The sequence below is a fragment of the Macaca thibetana genome, chromosome 1 (genome assembly GCF_024542745.1).
Source record: "Macaca thibetana thibetana isolate TM-01 chromosome 1, ASM2454274v1, whole genome shotgun sequence".
In the NCBI taxonomy this organism is placed as follows: Eukaryota; Metazoa; Chordata; class Mammalia; order Primates; family Cercopithecidae; genus Macaca; species Macaca thibetana.
The window spans coordinates 28,295,606-28,311,557 of record NC_065578.1 but is presented as its reverse complement, the minus strand read 5'-3'; the positions used below and the strand labels follow the sequence as shown (position 1 = coordinate 28,311,557).

The 15,952-nt window shown below is 48.1% G+C and overlaps 1 protein-coding gene across 11 annotated transcripts in view; it reads right to left on the bottom strand.

Annotated features, from left to right (window-relative positions):
• Positions 1–15,952, bottom strand: part of PTPRU (protein tyrosine phosphatase receptor type U) — a 91,242-nt gene that overhangs the window by 23,554 nt on the left and 51,736 nt on the right. For 7 of the 11 annotated variants that reach the window (XM_050794454.1, XM_050794407.1, XM_050794436.1 and 4 more), the window contains exons 15-16: positions 14,077–14,106; positions 11,766–11,923 (exon numbers count right to left, since the gene is read on the bottom strand). In XM_050794454.1, coding sequence (XP_050650411.1) covers positions 11,766–11,923; positions 14,077–14,106 — 188 coding nt within the window. The remainder of the gene's footprint in view (positions 1–11,765; positions 11,924–14,076; positions 14,107–15,952) is intronic. The other 4 variants (XM_050794483.1, XM_050794490.1, XM_050794430.1 and 1 more) reach the window with 1 other exon arrangement.

Below are 15,952 nucleotides of genomic sequence, written 5' to 3'. Positions count from 1 at the left end.
GCCAATGGGGGAGTGGGTGGAGAGGTGCGTAGCTCCTCACACACCCTGGGAAACCACCCTCCCCGCAGCCCCCAGGACCACCCTGTCCCCGGCTGTTCTGCTCAGCATTCCCAAGGACGTCCCACTCTGGTCTTGGAGATCAGGTCCTGGAACTGAGAAAACAGCCACACCCGCCTTGGGACACACACTTCCACTCACTCACTTAATACTCATGCATTGCTTAACAACAGGGATACGTTCTGAAAAATGCATTGTTAGGTGATTTGGTCTTTGTGAGAACACCACAGAATGTATTTACACAAACCCAGATGGTACAGCCTACTCCACAGACCTGGGCTGCACAGCATAGCCTACTGCTCCTACGCTACAAACCTGTACTGAATACTGTAGGCAATTATAACACAACGGTAAGTATTTACGTATCTAAACACAGAAAATGCACGGTAAAAATATGCTATAAAACATAATAAATGGGCCGAGTGCGGTGGCTCAAACCTGTAATCCCAGCACTTTGGGAGGCCGAGACAGGAGAATCACGAGGTCAGGAGTTCGAGACCAACCTGGACAACATGGTAAAACCCTGTCTCTACTAAAAATACAAAAAGTTAGCTGGGTGTGTTGGCATGAGCCTGTAATCCCAGCTACCTGGGAGGCTGAGGCAGGAGAATCACTTGAACCTTGGAGGCAGAGGTTGCAGTGAGCCGAGATTGCGCCACTGCACTCCAGCCCAGGTGACGGAGTCTTTTGCAAGACTCCGTCTCAAAAGAAAAATAATAATAATAATAATAATAAATGGTACACCTGTATAAGGCAATTTACCATGAATGAAGCTGCAAGACTGGAAGCTGCCCTGGGTGAGTCACTGAGTGACTGGTAAGTGAATATGAAGGCCTAGAATATTCCTGTACACTACCATGAGCTTTATAAACACTGTATGCTTAGGCTACAATACAGTTATTTAAAAATAGTTTTCTTTCTTCAATAATAAATTAACCTTAGCTTACTGAAATGTTTTAATTTGAATTTTTTGACTTTTATAATGACACATGCACATAGTACAGATGCACAAAAATATTTTCTTTTTTTTTTTTTTTTTTTTTTTTTTTGAGACGGAGTCTCGCTCTGTCGCCCGGGCTGGAGTGCAGTGGCTGGATCCCAGCTCACTGCAAGCTCCGCCTCCCGGGTTTACGCCATTCTCCTGCCTCAGCCTCCCGAATAGCTGGGACTACAGGTGCCCGCCACCTCGCCCGGCTAGTTTTTTGTATTTTTTTTAGTAGAGACGGGGTTTCACCGTGTTAGCCAGGATGGTCTCGATCTCCTGACCTCGTGATCCGCCCGCCTCGGCCTCCCAGAGTGCTGGGATTACAGGCTTGAGCCACCGCGCCCGGCCACAAAAATATTTTCTATCTTTATTCTATATACTTTTTTCTATTTAAAATTTTTTTTTGGTTTTTAAAAATTTTTTGTTAAAAACTAAGACACACACACACACACAAACACACACACACATTAGCCTAGGCCTGCACAGGGTCAGGATCATCAGTATCGCCGTCTCCCACCTCCACGGATCTTGTCCCACTGGGAGGTCTTTAGGGGCAATAACACACATGTAGCTGTCATCGCCTATGAAAACGGTGCCTTCTTCTGGGACCCTTCCTGAAGGACCTGCCAGAGGCTGTTTTGCAGTTAACTTTTTTAAAAATAAGTACACTCTAAAATAATGATTAAAAGTATAGTATATTAAATGCATAAACCAGTAATACAGTCATCATTATTATTAACTATTACGTACTGCACATAATTATATGTGCTAAACTTTTTTACAACTGACAATGCAGTAGGTTTATTCCAGCATCACCACAAACCAGTGAGTAATGCATTGCACGACGACATTATGACGGCTACAATGTCACTAAGTCATAGGAGTTTTTCAACTCCGTTATAATCTTATAGGACCACCATGGTATATGCAGTCCATTGTTGATCAAAACTTCATTATGCGGTGCATGACTGTACTCATGTCCCTCCTCCTGCCCTGGGTGAGGCTGCAAGGGGCTTATTCAAGTCCAGCCCTCCCATTTTCGAGCCAATCTCTGCCCAGGTCTAAGCTGGCAGGGTCCAGTGGGGGACTGTCAGTGGGGCTTAGATACCTGCCCCTACTCCATATATGTTATCCTTCTCCCTCCAAAATCCCTCCTGCCCCTACTTTTCTTGCCTGATGAACTCATACTCATCCTTCAACTCTCAGCTGAAATGACCCTCCCTGCAAGAACCCTCTCCAGGGCCTGGCCTAGAATTCCTACTCAACAACTAACTGGCAGACTGAATACAGGATCACCAGGAGACCCCCTGATGAGCCCAACTTCCCCAAACTCCAACCAGGTCAGTGAGGCTGCCCCATTGTGCTTGGGTTCCACCTTCCTGTGCCATGGTTTGAAGATAGCCTCACCTCATTTGTTTCTCTGTTCTCAGGAACCACAGTCTTGAGCTGTCTATAGTTCAATGTCTGAAAGCAACTGATTCCTATATTTTAGCTGGATTTCTGGTTGCTTACAGCTGGATGGCAAATCAAGTACCAGTTATGTCATTGTGGTGGGATGCCCAAACCCTTAATTTTACAGATGGGGAAATTGAGGTCCAAAGAGAACAGACTGGCCTAATATGGTGGTTGCCAGAGTGTTTCAGAAAATAGTAGGGATGCGAGATCATTAAGTGGTATCCCATTAAAAAGAAGAGCAAGAGGAGGAAGAGGAATTCTGTGTTTTAAAGGAGTCTGTGAAATTCTAGTTTAAACAAAAACAAACAGGTTTCTTCCCTGCAAGACCTCTCGGGGCTTTTGGCGTGTTTGTGTGCATTTTAAATCTTCAAGAGAGGAGTGGAAACAGCAATGTTTCATAAACATCTTTCGCCACGGAGGGCTTTTCTTGTTTGTTTCATGAAACATCCTCAGGGGAACACGATGCAATGTAGACTCTGAGAGATGGGCTCTGGAGTCAGACTTCAGATCAATTCCCAGCTCTGTATGTGACCGTGAGGATGTTACTTACTCTCTCCACACTTCCATTCTCACATGTCAAGTGAAGGTAAAAATTGTTACCATCCAATACGATGATGTAAATATTAAATATAATAATGTATATAAAGCACGCAGCCCAGTGCCTGGCACACAGCGCGCACCTGCAAGGGCAGCTATTGACATTACTAGTCATTTCCAGGAAAGGAAGGAAGCTCCTGAGTGCCAGAAAGCCAGGGAAGCTGGCTGACAAGAGTCTTGGTCCTTCTCTGCTGTAAGATCTTGGGTCTGTAACCTAAAAGGCAACTTGAAAAGATGATTCCAAGGAGCGTCCATAACACACACACAAGACAAGTGCAACAGTTTCAAGAAAAGGGACTTCTGTTGGCTCAAAGAACTCAGAGAAGAAATTGGCGAGATGGAGAAGCCCTCGTGCTCTTTGTGGAAAGTGGGCCGACAAAGAGCTCTCCTGGCAGAGAAAGGAGCAAATGAGGGTGGCAGAGAACCAAAGAGTTTATCCCAGAGATCCTGAAGAGCTGGCAGCCCTGGCACAGCCCCACAAGGAGGTGTGCAATCAGCGCACAGTGGCTGAGAACAAGCAAAAAGTCCCACCTGGAAAGCCAGAGCCACATCTGGGCAGCTGCCAGCTGAGCCTAAGAACAACACAAGATGTTCTACAAATAAGACCACCAGGAAAGGACAGGATGATGATGTTCCCAAGAGGACCCTCCAATTTCTGGGCCCAGAGAGGACAGGTCTCTACTCTCCTTGCCTATGAGTTTCCCTGTGGGACTTGAGACACACTTCCTACTCCACCCCATCCCCTACCCCTAAGGACCAATTTGCCCAGAGGCCCACCTTCAAAGTCTCCACCCCAGGGCTCTCCCAGGCCCTTCCTGGCTCCATCGTGACTGTGGAACATCTTCTGTGAGTAACCACTGGACAGCTGATGCTTTACGGGGAGGGCCGAGGCCCAGAAAAAAGAACACTAGGTTTGGAGTCACAGAGACCTGAATTCAAATTCTGGCTCAAGTTCCTTGACCTCTCTGGGTCTCAGTCTCCTCATCTGGAAATGAAAATCCTCAGCCCTCCCTCAGCGATGGGCACTTCCCCTGATTCCCACCACCCTCAGATGAAGAGAGGCCCCCAGTTATACCATTTGGTAGCACCCCAAACTTTTCCTCCACTGTTTGCAATTAGCAAGTAAGTTTCTTTCCTAAAGAAGCACAGCCTGTAATAAGAGCTAGCCATATCTAACATATTGAGTGCCCCGCACAATTCTTAAGTCACTTATTCCCTAGAATATCCCTATGGCGGAGACACTATCATTGTTCCTCTTGTGCAAATGAGAAAACTGAGGCCCAGAAGAGTTAAGCTACTCACTCATTAAATGGCAGCACTAGGATTCAAACCCAGGCTTGAATTCACCTGACTCTGAGACCCTGCTGTCCCCACTGCTCTCTCTGCTAACCTGATTAAGGCGCATTGATGGGCAGGGAAAAAACTGGCACTTATTTGACAAACAATTTGGCCAACACCGACTGGCACCCACAGGAGTCAACAGCTCCAGACAGACAAGGCCCAGGAGGATCTGAGGGTTTTCGCAGGCAGGACTTCAGAGACAACGAGGCTCATTCCAACACCTTGGGAAGGTTCCAGCTGGCTTCTTCACACCAGCCCCGCCATCAGTTACCCACGGTGATAAGTCCTTCATTTAAAATTTGCACAGAAGGATGCACTAAAATCAACATGGCTTTCCATTCTAAACCAAAAAACCTGGCTTCACTGTTTGGAAAAGAAGGAAATGGAAGCCAGACCGGCATGTGGAGGGCAGAGAAGAAAGAGAGAGAAGGTGCTGAGGCTCAGTTCAGTTCATCTACTGGACATTTTTTTTTTTTCTTTTTTGAGACAGAGTCTTTCTCTGTCTCCCAGGCTGGAGTACGGTGGAGTGATCTCAGCTCACTGCAACCTCTGCCTCCTAGGTTCAAGCAATTCCTGTGCCTCAGCCTCCCAAGTAGCTGGGATTTCAGGTGCCTGCCACCATGCCCAGCTAATTTTTGTATTTTTAGTAGAGACGGGGTTTCACCATGTTAACCAGGCTTGAACTCCTAACCTCAAGCGATCTGCCTTCCTCTGCCTCCTAAAGTGCTGGGATTACAGGTGTGAACCACTGTGCCTAGCACCTGGACACATCTGGAGTTTCCAACCATCACCTCTGCCCAAGCTCAGTGCCCCTTCCTCCTCACCATCAGTCAACCGTACCCATCTCACCAAAATGCTGACCATTCCTGCCCAAGGGCATATTTTCTCAAAACTGACAGCACTGATTGTCCCCACTATCCACATAGCAATCAGCCTGGTCCCGACTTCCCTGGGTCAGTCCTGACTCCCCATCTCATCAGTGAATCCCAGGAGCAGAGCCCGTGTTTCCTGCTTCTATCTCTCAACAAGTCTCAGCAGCTAGGCATGAGCCCACACCACCCTGATCTCCTGCTCTCTCTAGCACACACTGGAGGATTCAGTGCAGTCGCACCTCTCCCTGTCTCCTCCCGTGCCCGTCATCACACATTTGCACATACTGTGCCTCCTCTACACATGCCCTTTCCTTCCCATCTCTGCGGTCTGAATCCTACCCATCCCTCAAGGTGCAGCATGATGCAGTAGAAACAAGTTTGCAATTCAGAAAGATTTGCATTTAAGTCCTGACTCTGCCACTTTCTGGCTGTTTAACCTGGACAAGTGACTTCCCCTCTCCAAGCCTCTATTTCCTCATTTGTAATTTGAAGGGTTAATAACAGCTACTAAGCAGGCAGGCACGGTGGCTCACGTCTGTAATCCCAACACCTTGGGAGGCCGAGGTGGACAGATCACTTGAGGTCAGGAGTTTGAGATCAGCCTGGCCAACATGCTGAAACCCCTTCTCTACAAAAAATATAAAAATTAGCCAGGCGTGGTGGTGGGTGCCTGTAATCCCAGCTACTAGGGAGGCTGAGGCAGGAGAATCACTTGAACCCGGGAGGCAGAGGGTTGCAGTGAGTCAGGATCGCACCACTGCACTCCAGCCTGGGCAACAGAGTGAGACCCCATTTCAAAACAAAAAACAAAAAACAAAACAAAACAAAAAAAACAGCTACTAAGCAGGGTAAAATGGTATAAAATGGTGAAAATTTAATGAGAGAGATGACAAAGATAATATGATTAATAAGTGCATAACACTGAGTTTAAAAACATAAATAAAATGACCAAATACCTAGACAAATATAATTATCAAAAATGTAACTTTCTATTTAAAAAAAGCCTGAATAGTTGCTTAGTCCTTTAAATATATCAAATTAGAAGTTTAAAATCTGGCCAGACACAGTGGCTCACACCTGTAATCCCAGCACTTTGAGAGGCAAAGATAGGTAAATCGCTTGGGCCCAGGGGTTCGAGACCAACCTGGACAACATGACAAAACCCTGTCTCTACAAAAAAATACAAAAAAAAAAAAAAGTGAGGCATGGCAGTGGGCACCTGTAGTCCCAGCTATTCAGGAGGCTGAGGTGGGAGGACTACTTGAGCCCAGGAGGTTGAGGTTGCAGTGAACCATGATCACACCACTGTAGTCCAGCCTGGGCAACAGAGTGAGACCCTATCTTTTTTTTTTTTTTTTTTTTTTTTTTGAGACGGAGTCTCACTGTGTCTCCCAGGCTGGAGTGCAGTGGCGTGATCTCGGCTCACTGCAAGCTCCGCCTCCCGGGCCCATGCCATTCTCCCGCCTCAGCCTCCCGAGTAGCTGAGACTACAGGCGCCCGCCACCACGCCCGGCTAGTTTTTTTTTTGTATTTTTAGTAGAGACGGGGTTTCACCGTGTTAGCCAGGATAGTCTCGATCTCCTGACCTCGTGATCCACCCGCCTCGGCCTCCCAAAGTGCTGGGATTACAGGCTTGAGCCACCGCGCCCGGCCGAGACCCTATCTTAAAGAAAAAAAAAAGAAAGAAAGAAAAGAAACATCGACCAGGCACGGTGGCTCACGCCTATAATCCCAGCACTTTGGGAGGCCAAGGCGGGCAGATCACGAAGTCAAGAGATCAAGACCATTCTGGCCAAAATGGTGAAACCCCGTCTCTACTAAAAGTACAAAAATTAGCCGGGCATGGTGGCGGGCGCCTGTAGTCCCAGCTACTTAGGAGGCTGAAGCAGAAGAATTGCTTGAACCCGGGAGGCGGAGGTTGCAGTGAGCCGAGATTGCGCCACTGCACTCCAGCCTGGCGACAGAGCGAGACTCCGTCTAAAAAAAAAAAAAAAACTAAAGAAACATCATAATCATCATGACCGAGTTGAATTTATCCCCTGAATTTAAGGTAATTTTTTTAAAAACCTAAAAATGTCACTAATCCCATTAGCAGACAAAAGGGGAAAAAATAATTACCACGATGATTGCAGAAAAAAGTATTTGGTAAGTTTAATGCCCACTTAAAACCTCTCAGCAAACTAAAAACTAAAGGGAACTTGGTTAGCCTGATAAAAGCATTTCTACCAAAACCCCAAAGCAATCTTCATTCTGTGTTTAAATGTTAGAAACATTCCCTTTAAAATCAGGAAAAGAAGACAAAGATTCCAGCTACAACCACTCTATTCAACACTGAAGGTCCCAGCCAGAAAACCATGGGAAAAAAAGAATAAGAAATTGGAAAGAAAAAACAACTATTTCTTCTGCAAAAGATATTCACAGATCCTTTAACTGCTTAGAAAGCCTGAAACATTCTACAGACAAATGAGAATAAGAAAGCATATCAAGAAGTATGAATATAAGGCTGGGCACCGTAGCTCACGCCTGTTATCTCAGCACTTTGAGAGGCCAAGGTGGGTGGATCACCTGAGGTCAGGAGTGCGAGACTAACCTGGTCAGCATGGTGAAACCCCATCTCTACTAAAAAGATATAAAAATTAGCTGGGCGTGGTGGCGCGTGTCTGTAATCCCAGCTACTTGGGAGGCTGAGGCAGGAGAATCACTTGAACCAGGGAGGCAGAGGTTGGAGTGAGCCGAGATTGCGCCGCTGCACTCCAGCCTAGGTGACAGAGTGAGACTCCATCTCAAAGAAAAAAAAAAAAGAAGTATGAATATAAGATCAATATACAATCAAAAATAAACTGCATTTCTCTATATAAGAAATAGAAACGTAATATTTGAAAAGTGTACCATTTGCAATAGAAGTCAAAAATAAAGAACCTAGGGACATCTATCTAAAAAAAGATGTACAAGATTTTATGGAGAAAATTATTGAAAGACATTCAAGACCTAAATAAATGGGGCAATATACGTCACTTTCATGGGTAGAAAGACAATTTCATAAGATGTCGGTTCTTCCCAAATTGATCTATAAATTCAATACAAATCCATCCAACAAAGTTTTTCAAGAAACTTAAAGAGATGACTCTAAAATTTATAACAAAGAGAATTAGTCGGGCGTGATGGCTCATGCCTGTGATCCCAACACTTTGGGAGGCTGAGGCGGGCAGATCACTGGAGCCCAAGAGTTTCAGACCAGCCTGGAGTAACATAGTGAAACCCCACCTCTACCAAAAAAAAAAGCAAAGATTAGCTGTGCATGGTGGTGTGCCCCTGTAGTCCCAGCTCCTCAGGAGGCTGGGGTGGGAGATCGCTTGAGCCCAGAAGATGAAGGTTGCAGTGAGCCCAGATTGTGCCACTGCACTCCAGCCTGGGTGACAGAGACCCTATCTCATTAAGAAAGAGAGACAGAATGAAAACAAAAATAGCCAAGACATCCTTGATGAAGCACAAAGTTGGCATGGCTTCATGTTTCAGACATCAAGACTTAAATAGCATCGATAATTAGACCGTGTGGTTGGGAATCAACGAAAACGACCAATGAAAGAAACAGGGAACTGAAAAATGATCCATGTATCTGTAGAAATGTGGTGTGCGAGAAGGATGGCACCGCAAATCAGCAGGGAAAGCGTGAACTATAATAAATGATGCTGGGACAGTGGCTTATCGCCATGGAAAAAATAAAATCCTTAATTTATACCACCACACACAAAAATCAATTCCAGATGGATAAAGATTTAAATATAAAATGTAAAATGTTATAAGTTCTAGAAAAAAAGCAAAAAAAAAAATACTTTATAACTTTGGGTAGGGAAAACTTCTTTAAAAAACACAAAAAGCAGAAATCACAAAGAAAAAGACTGATGAATTTAAGTACGTGAAAATAAAAATCTTCTGTTCATCCAAAGACACTATAAATAACCTAGGAAGATGAGCCACAAATTGGGAGAAGATATTTGCAATTCATAAGTGACAAATGATTATTATCCTAAAAATATAAAGAACTCCTAAAAACCACTAAGAAAGCAACAGAAAACCCAATAGAAAATTAGGTGAAAGACATGAACAGGCATTTCATAGAAAAACAGACCTGAATGGCCAATGATGACTTGAAAATCTGTTCAACCTCATTAGTCATCAGTGAAATGCAAATTAAGACTATAGAGAATTACCATTTTATACAAACCAATGTGGCAGAAGTGAAGAAGGCTGGCAAATTTTGATCTTGATGTAGAGCAACAGAAACTCTTACACACTGCTGCTAGGAAAGAAAACAGGCAGAGTTGCTTTGGAAAGCAACTTGGCACTCTTATTAAGCTGAAGATGCATGTACTCCATAATCCAGCGATTCTATTTCTAGAACCTTGTGTGCAGGTGCATCTAGAGATCCACATCAGAATATTCATAGCAGTCTCATTTGTGATAACAAGAAAACTAAAAACCAATCGAATGCCCATGGATGACAGAATGAAGAAGTCAATTGTGATACAGCCATACAATGGGAAACTACACATTTGTAAAGTACATGAACTGCAGCAAAATATCCACATGGGTAATTTTAGAAATATGATGTTGAGTTAAGAAGTAGTGTGTGATTTCATTTTTATAAAGCCTGAAAATGAGCAAAACTATACAATGCATTGTTTGGGGATATATGTACACATGGTAAAACTAATCCCCAAAAGGCTGGGTGCGGTGGGTCATGCCTATAATCCCAGCACTTCAGGAGGCCGAGGCGGGTGGATCACCAGGTCAGGAGATCGAGACCATCATGGCTAAGACGGTGAAACCCCATCTCTACTAAAAATACAAAAAATTAGCCAGGCGCAGTGGCGGGCACCTGTAGTCCCAGCTACTAAGGAGGCTGAGGCAGGAGAATGGCCTGAACCTGGGAGGCGGAGCTTGCAGTGAGTGGAGATCGCGCCACTGCACTCCAGCCTGGGTGACAGAGCAAGACTCCATCAAAAAAACAAACAAACAAAAACTACCCCCAAAAAGGTAGGAAAATTATAAACACAAATTTCAAGGGAGGCTGGGCACAGTGACTCATGCCAGTAATCCCAACACTTTGGGAGGCCAAGGTGGGCAGATCACTTGAGGTCAGGAGTTCAAGACCAGTGTGGCTAACATGGTGAAACCCTGTCTCTACTAAAAATGCAAAAACTGGCTGGGCGCGGTGGCTCATGCCTGTAATCCCAGCACTCTGGGAGGCCAAGGTGGGTGGATCACCTGAGGTCAGAAGTTCAAGATCAGCCTGGCCAACATGGTGAAACCCTGTCTCTACTAAAAATACAAAAATTAGCTGGGCGCGGTGGCATGTGCCTGTAATCCCAGCTACTCAGGAGGCTGAGGCAGGAGAATTGCTCCATCCCAGGAGGCAGAGGTTACAGTAAGCCAGGATCGCGCCACTGCACTGCAGCCTGGGCAACAGAGTGAGACTCCGTCTCAAAAAAACAAAAAAATTAGCCGGATATGGTGGCAGGTGCCTATAATCCCAGCTATTTGGGAGGTTGAGGCAGGAAAATCGTTTGCACTTGGGAGGCAGAGGATACAGTGAGCCGAGATCATGCCACCGCACTCCAGCCTCGGCGATAGAGCGAGACTCCATCTAAAAAAAAAAAAAAAAAAAAAAAAACCACAACAATTTCAAGGGAATATTTACATATAAGAAAGAGGTAGGGGATATAGCTAGGGAGGTGTACCAAGATAATGTTCTAATTCACCAATGAGGTTCATTGCTGTTTGTTGTATTGTTATGATTTTATGACTTTCATAAACATTACATATTCTCTTCTGTACAAATCAACACTAAACAGAATAAAAACATGTGGGATGAAGCAAGTTATGACACAGACCTAGTACATGACGGCTGACTCACTATATTCTGTGAATACAAGCACAGCCCTAAGTGATTTTGCACACATTATCTCATTTAGTCTTCACATCAGCCCTACCAGCAGAGGCGATCTGCATTCCCATTTTATACATGAGGAAACAGACATCCAGAGGGCTTAAGCAACTTGCCCCAGGTCACACAGCTAAGAAAGGGAGAGGCAAGCCCAGGTCCGACTCTGTATCGGTCTCTCTCAGCCACTGTATCCCCACCTCTCACATAACAGGTGCTCAATAAGGGCCACTCTGATCCCTCTATTCCTACAGCAGCACCTCCTCTTGACAATTGTCACAACGGACCTTGCATTCCTCTTATGCTAGCAGAATTCCTTGCAAGACTCCTCCAGTACACAATGCAAAAATGCCACCTGTGCTGGCTCTGTACCCAGTAGGTATCCAGCAGGAGCACCATAGATGCTTCACTTTTGGTTGCAGGTGTTACAGAACTCATCTGATGTGGGGACCCTATTGTCTCAGGTCGGGAGCCCCAGAGCCATGAGGAAGGTGTAGGAGGACAGGGCACTCACCCCGGGTGCTGTAGCCATGGGTGTCCATGAAGGACAGGCCCAGCCGCTCGTCCTCCTGCAGGGTGCTCTGGTCTGTGAAGCTGCGGTCCACAGCACTCATCATGTGTGTCTTCTCCTGGCGGTAGTTGACGGTGGCCTTGGTCATGTTCACCGGCTTCCTGGAGAGGGGGGTTGAGGGGAGACACAGGCACTGTGTGGGGCTGGACAGCACCCAGAGGTGGATGGGGAGGCCCTGGAGTAAGGGGGCCTCAAGGCCAGGAGCCAGCAGCTGTCCTAGAAGCATCTCTGGATGCTGAGGGCTCTGCCTCCATCCTTCATTCACTAGACCCAGAGCTGCTGCTTCCCTGAAAAGGGCCTGGGAGAGCCCATCCTAGGGACCTCTGCTAAGGGAAAGGGGTGGAGCAGCAGTGGCCTCAGGCTGGGATCCCACTCCTAAGTTTCACTGGCCCCCTGGGCTTAGGAAATGGGAAAGAAAGTCACTCCAGAGCTAATGTGGTATTACAGCAGACAGCTCCCCTCACCCCCACTGCACCCCAAACTAGGAATATGGCTAGTCCAGCTCCGGGCCCAGCATGTCCCCACCTCTCTCTCTTCTCCCCGTGTTAAACAGGCACCGCTCTCCAGACTCCTCTTTCTCCTGCAGGAAGGAGGGACTACAACCCCTCCTTCCCCGCAGAGGGTCTGGCTCGTGCTCAGCCAGGGCTCGGGGGCTTCCCCCATGCACACAATGATCTCTGCCCTTGGCTTCTCCCTACTCCCAGTAGCACCCAGGATGGTCCCAGCATAGACCACCACAGACTTGTAAAGAGACCCACAGAAGGTCCAGATTCCCACCACTGCCCACCAGTCCGTCCTGCTGCTCAGAGCAGCAGGGAAGAGAAACAGAGACCTCCTCTCCCTCCAGGCCCAGCTTCATGGATAAGGATGGCAGTTTGTGGCTTCAAAGGAACTTGGAGGAAAGTGGGAGGGAGAAAAGGAGGTGGGGAGACAGGGCTGTGGACAGAGGACAGCCGGCCAGCCTGGCTGAACATGGAGCCCAGAGAGGACCCGTCAGTGAGCGGATGCTGGCCTAGAGGGCGGTCTCCTGTGGTGTGCCACAGATTCTGTTCCCAGCCCAGGACTCGGCCTACCTGGAAGAAGAGCTACAGAAACAAACCAACCCGATCCCCAGAAGATGGAAACCGGGAGGGACACCTAACGCTGTTGGCGTCCAGCTGAGCTCAATGCGAGATTAAGCAGAGGGAATTTAATACAGATTCTTTGAAAAGTTCTGCATCTGGTTTTGAAAACTAACTGCACAAGCAGCAGGGAGGGAGAGGTGTCTGTCGACGGCCCCTACAGGAGCCGAGCTGGGGGCTCAGCACGAGTCACTGGGTGTTGAGTTGCTGGAAAAGCTCGTGTCAGGAAACAGCAAGGTAAGGAGCCATCCAGGGAGGAAAAGGTGAGAGACCCACTGTCCTCAAGGCTGGCCTGGCACTCTCTGGGCCTGCTCTTCGAGGGAAAACCAGCACAGGTGCGGGAAGAATGTTCTGGAAGGCTTGCAGAGTAGAAGACAGAGACAGAAGACAGAGTAGCATAGGCAGGCTGTGGTGTCAGCAGGGGCCTGGGTTGTATCCCAGCTCCGGCGCATTCTGCCACCTCCCACAAGTCCCTCGGTCTGAGCCTCAGTTTCCTCATCAGTAAAGTGGGAGTGATAAGAGCTCCTATTTCTCAGAGCTGTTTTGAGGACTCTGTCAAGAACTGAGCACAGGGCTTGGCCCAGAGGAGGCTTCCAGGAAGTGGTGGGTCTGCAGAGCCGGGGCTGCCTGGCTGGAGAAGGGATCTGTGGGGGCCTGAGAGTTGCCTGTGCTGTGGGAGGTGCTGCCAGTCTCAAAACAGGTAGGCCCCACCCACATGCACACAAGCACACACATGCACATGGAAGTGGGCTCCAGAGCGTGTCCTGAATGTGGATTTAGTTGGAGGTCAGGACATCCTTCTAACACGGAACAGTAGACATAAGGGGCTGCTCTGGTGGTGAAGGGGACATTGAGGTTCAGGGACTTGCTGGGGGTAACTCAGCAGGGCCAGCTCTGAACCCATGCCTCTGAGGGGCAGAACCAGCACCTGTGACCACGACTTGAAGAGGAAGATGCAGAGGGGAGGGACAGAGCAGAGGAGAGAAAGTCAGAGGCCGAGGTGATCACAAAGAACAGGGTGGACACCAGGCCAGGCTGGGTGCAGCGAGACTAAGCCCAACCAGAGAGGGTGGGGGCAGGGGATCTCCCCCTAGGCAGGGCCGGGGACTCCCAGGCAAGGTGGAGCTACTTACGGGTAGTAGGAGTAGGCATAGTGGTCTCTCCTGGCAGCATGCAAAGAGAGAACAGCACAGTCGTGTTCGAGGTCCATCCACCAAGGCCAGGCTGAGGCAATGCCCATGCAGCAGGGTGGGGCCTGAGTGCTTCCCAGGCTGGGGAGGGGGCTGGCCAGGTACTGGACAGGTCAGAAGGACCTTCTTGGTCCCAAGAGCTGGTCAGGCTCAGATATTAATGACCAAGACCCAAGGCCCTTCTGGAACCTTCCCCAAGCCTACTGCAGGAGTGAGGAGGAGGTGGGAAAAGGGCCTGGGGGGCCACAGAGCTTTCACACACAGTCATACACATATGCACACTCACACACACATGTAGATATAGGCTCACATACACTCATACACGGAGAAACACACATCAACACACACAAATGCAGACACACAGGTGCAGACAGGCATACACACGTATTCAAACACACTGACACACACTTAGACATATATTCACACACATACACACACACACATTAGACATCCCTGACACACACAGACTCATACTCTCCAGGCTAACTGCACTTACCAGGGCTGTTCTCGTCCCTGCAGACAGCACCCCACCCTCCCTCCCTGCACGGCCCTCTGCCCCTAAGGGGTCAGCCTTTTGCCTGCACCTCCACCTGGGTGGGGACAGAAAGGGGGCAGAGTGGAGAGGACTCCAGATGGATGCCCAGGATACACCTAGTGCCCGCCCTCGCCCACCCTGCAGGCCCCTGGGTGTGGGATCCACTAAAGGAGCCTGGTCATCCCCTCCGGGAGCACCTGGAGTACAACTTCGGTCAAAAGCCCTACCTTACCGCAAAGCACCCACAGTGTAAAGCAGGTTGGATTCCCATTTCACAGGCGGGGAAGCTGAGTCAGGGAGCATGGGCTGCCTGGGCCTCTCTGGGAGTCAGTGGCAGAGTCCAGAGCAAACACCTGCCCCAGGACCTTGGCCCTGGAACCTCCTCTGTGCTCCCTTCCCAGGCTCTTCAGAGGTCTCCATTCACTTGCCCCCACATCACCCTGTCAGCAGGGACCCCAAAGAATGACCTTCCACAGGAAATCCTGCAGATGAAGGGGAGGAGAGTGGAAGACGGACCAGCAAAGGCAGCCGCTTGGCCCCAGGTCACAGAGCACATCTCCTCCATCCCAGGGAGAGAAGGAAGGGTCCAGGGCGCTGGAGCTGTTGCAGAGGCCCCACGAGGGAGGCCACGGCTGAAGAAATGGCATTCTTCTGGCCTCAGCTGACACACTGTGCCTTCAAAAGGGCCTTCCTGGACCACTCTCCCACGAGTGCCAGCTACATGACGTCTCCTATATTCTCTTTGCCCCCAACACCCAGCACCTTGTTCTTTTCACAATTTGTAATTATCTCATCCATTTGTGCTTTTTTCTAATTTCATGCCAGGCTCTCCACTGGCTACAAAGTACAGGAGGACAGAATCCTTGTCTTTCTGTCTCCCTCGGTTTCCCCAGGGCCCCACACATTGCAATCCCGCAATAAATATTTTGTTGAATGGAGTAATCAATAAATGAGTAAAAATAAATAAAAGAACTTCACCTCCATGCGCTTCCACTTTCTTCTTTAAAAAGTGAGGTTAAGGCTGGGCGTGGTGGCTCACACCTATAATCCCTGCACTTTGGGAGGCCAAGGTGGGTAGATCACCTGAGGTCAGGAGTTCGAGACCAGCCTGACCAACATGCTGAAACCTTGTCTCTACTAAAAATACAAAAAATTAGCCGGGTGTGGTGGCGGGCACCTGTAATCCCAGCTACTCAAGAGGCTGAGGCAGGAGAATCACTTGAACCCAGGAGGCGGAGGTTGCAGTGAGCCAAGATCACACCACTGCACTCTAGCCTGGGCAAC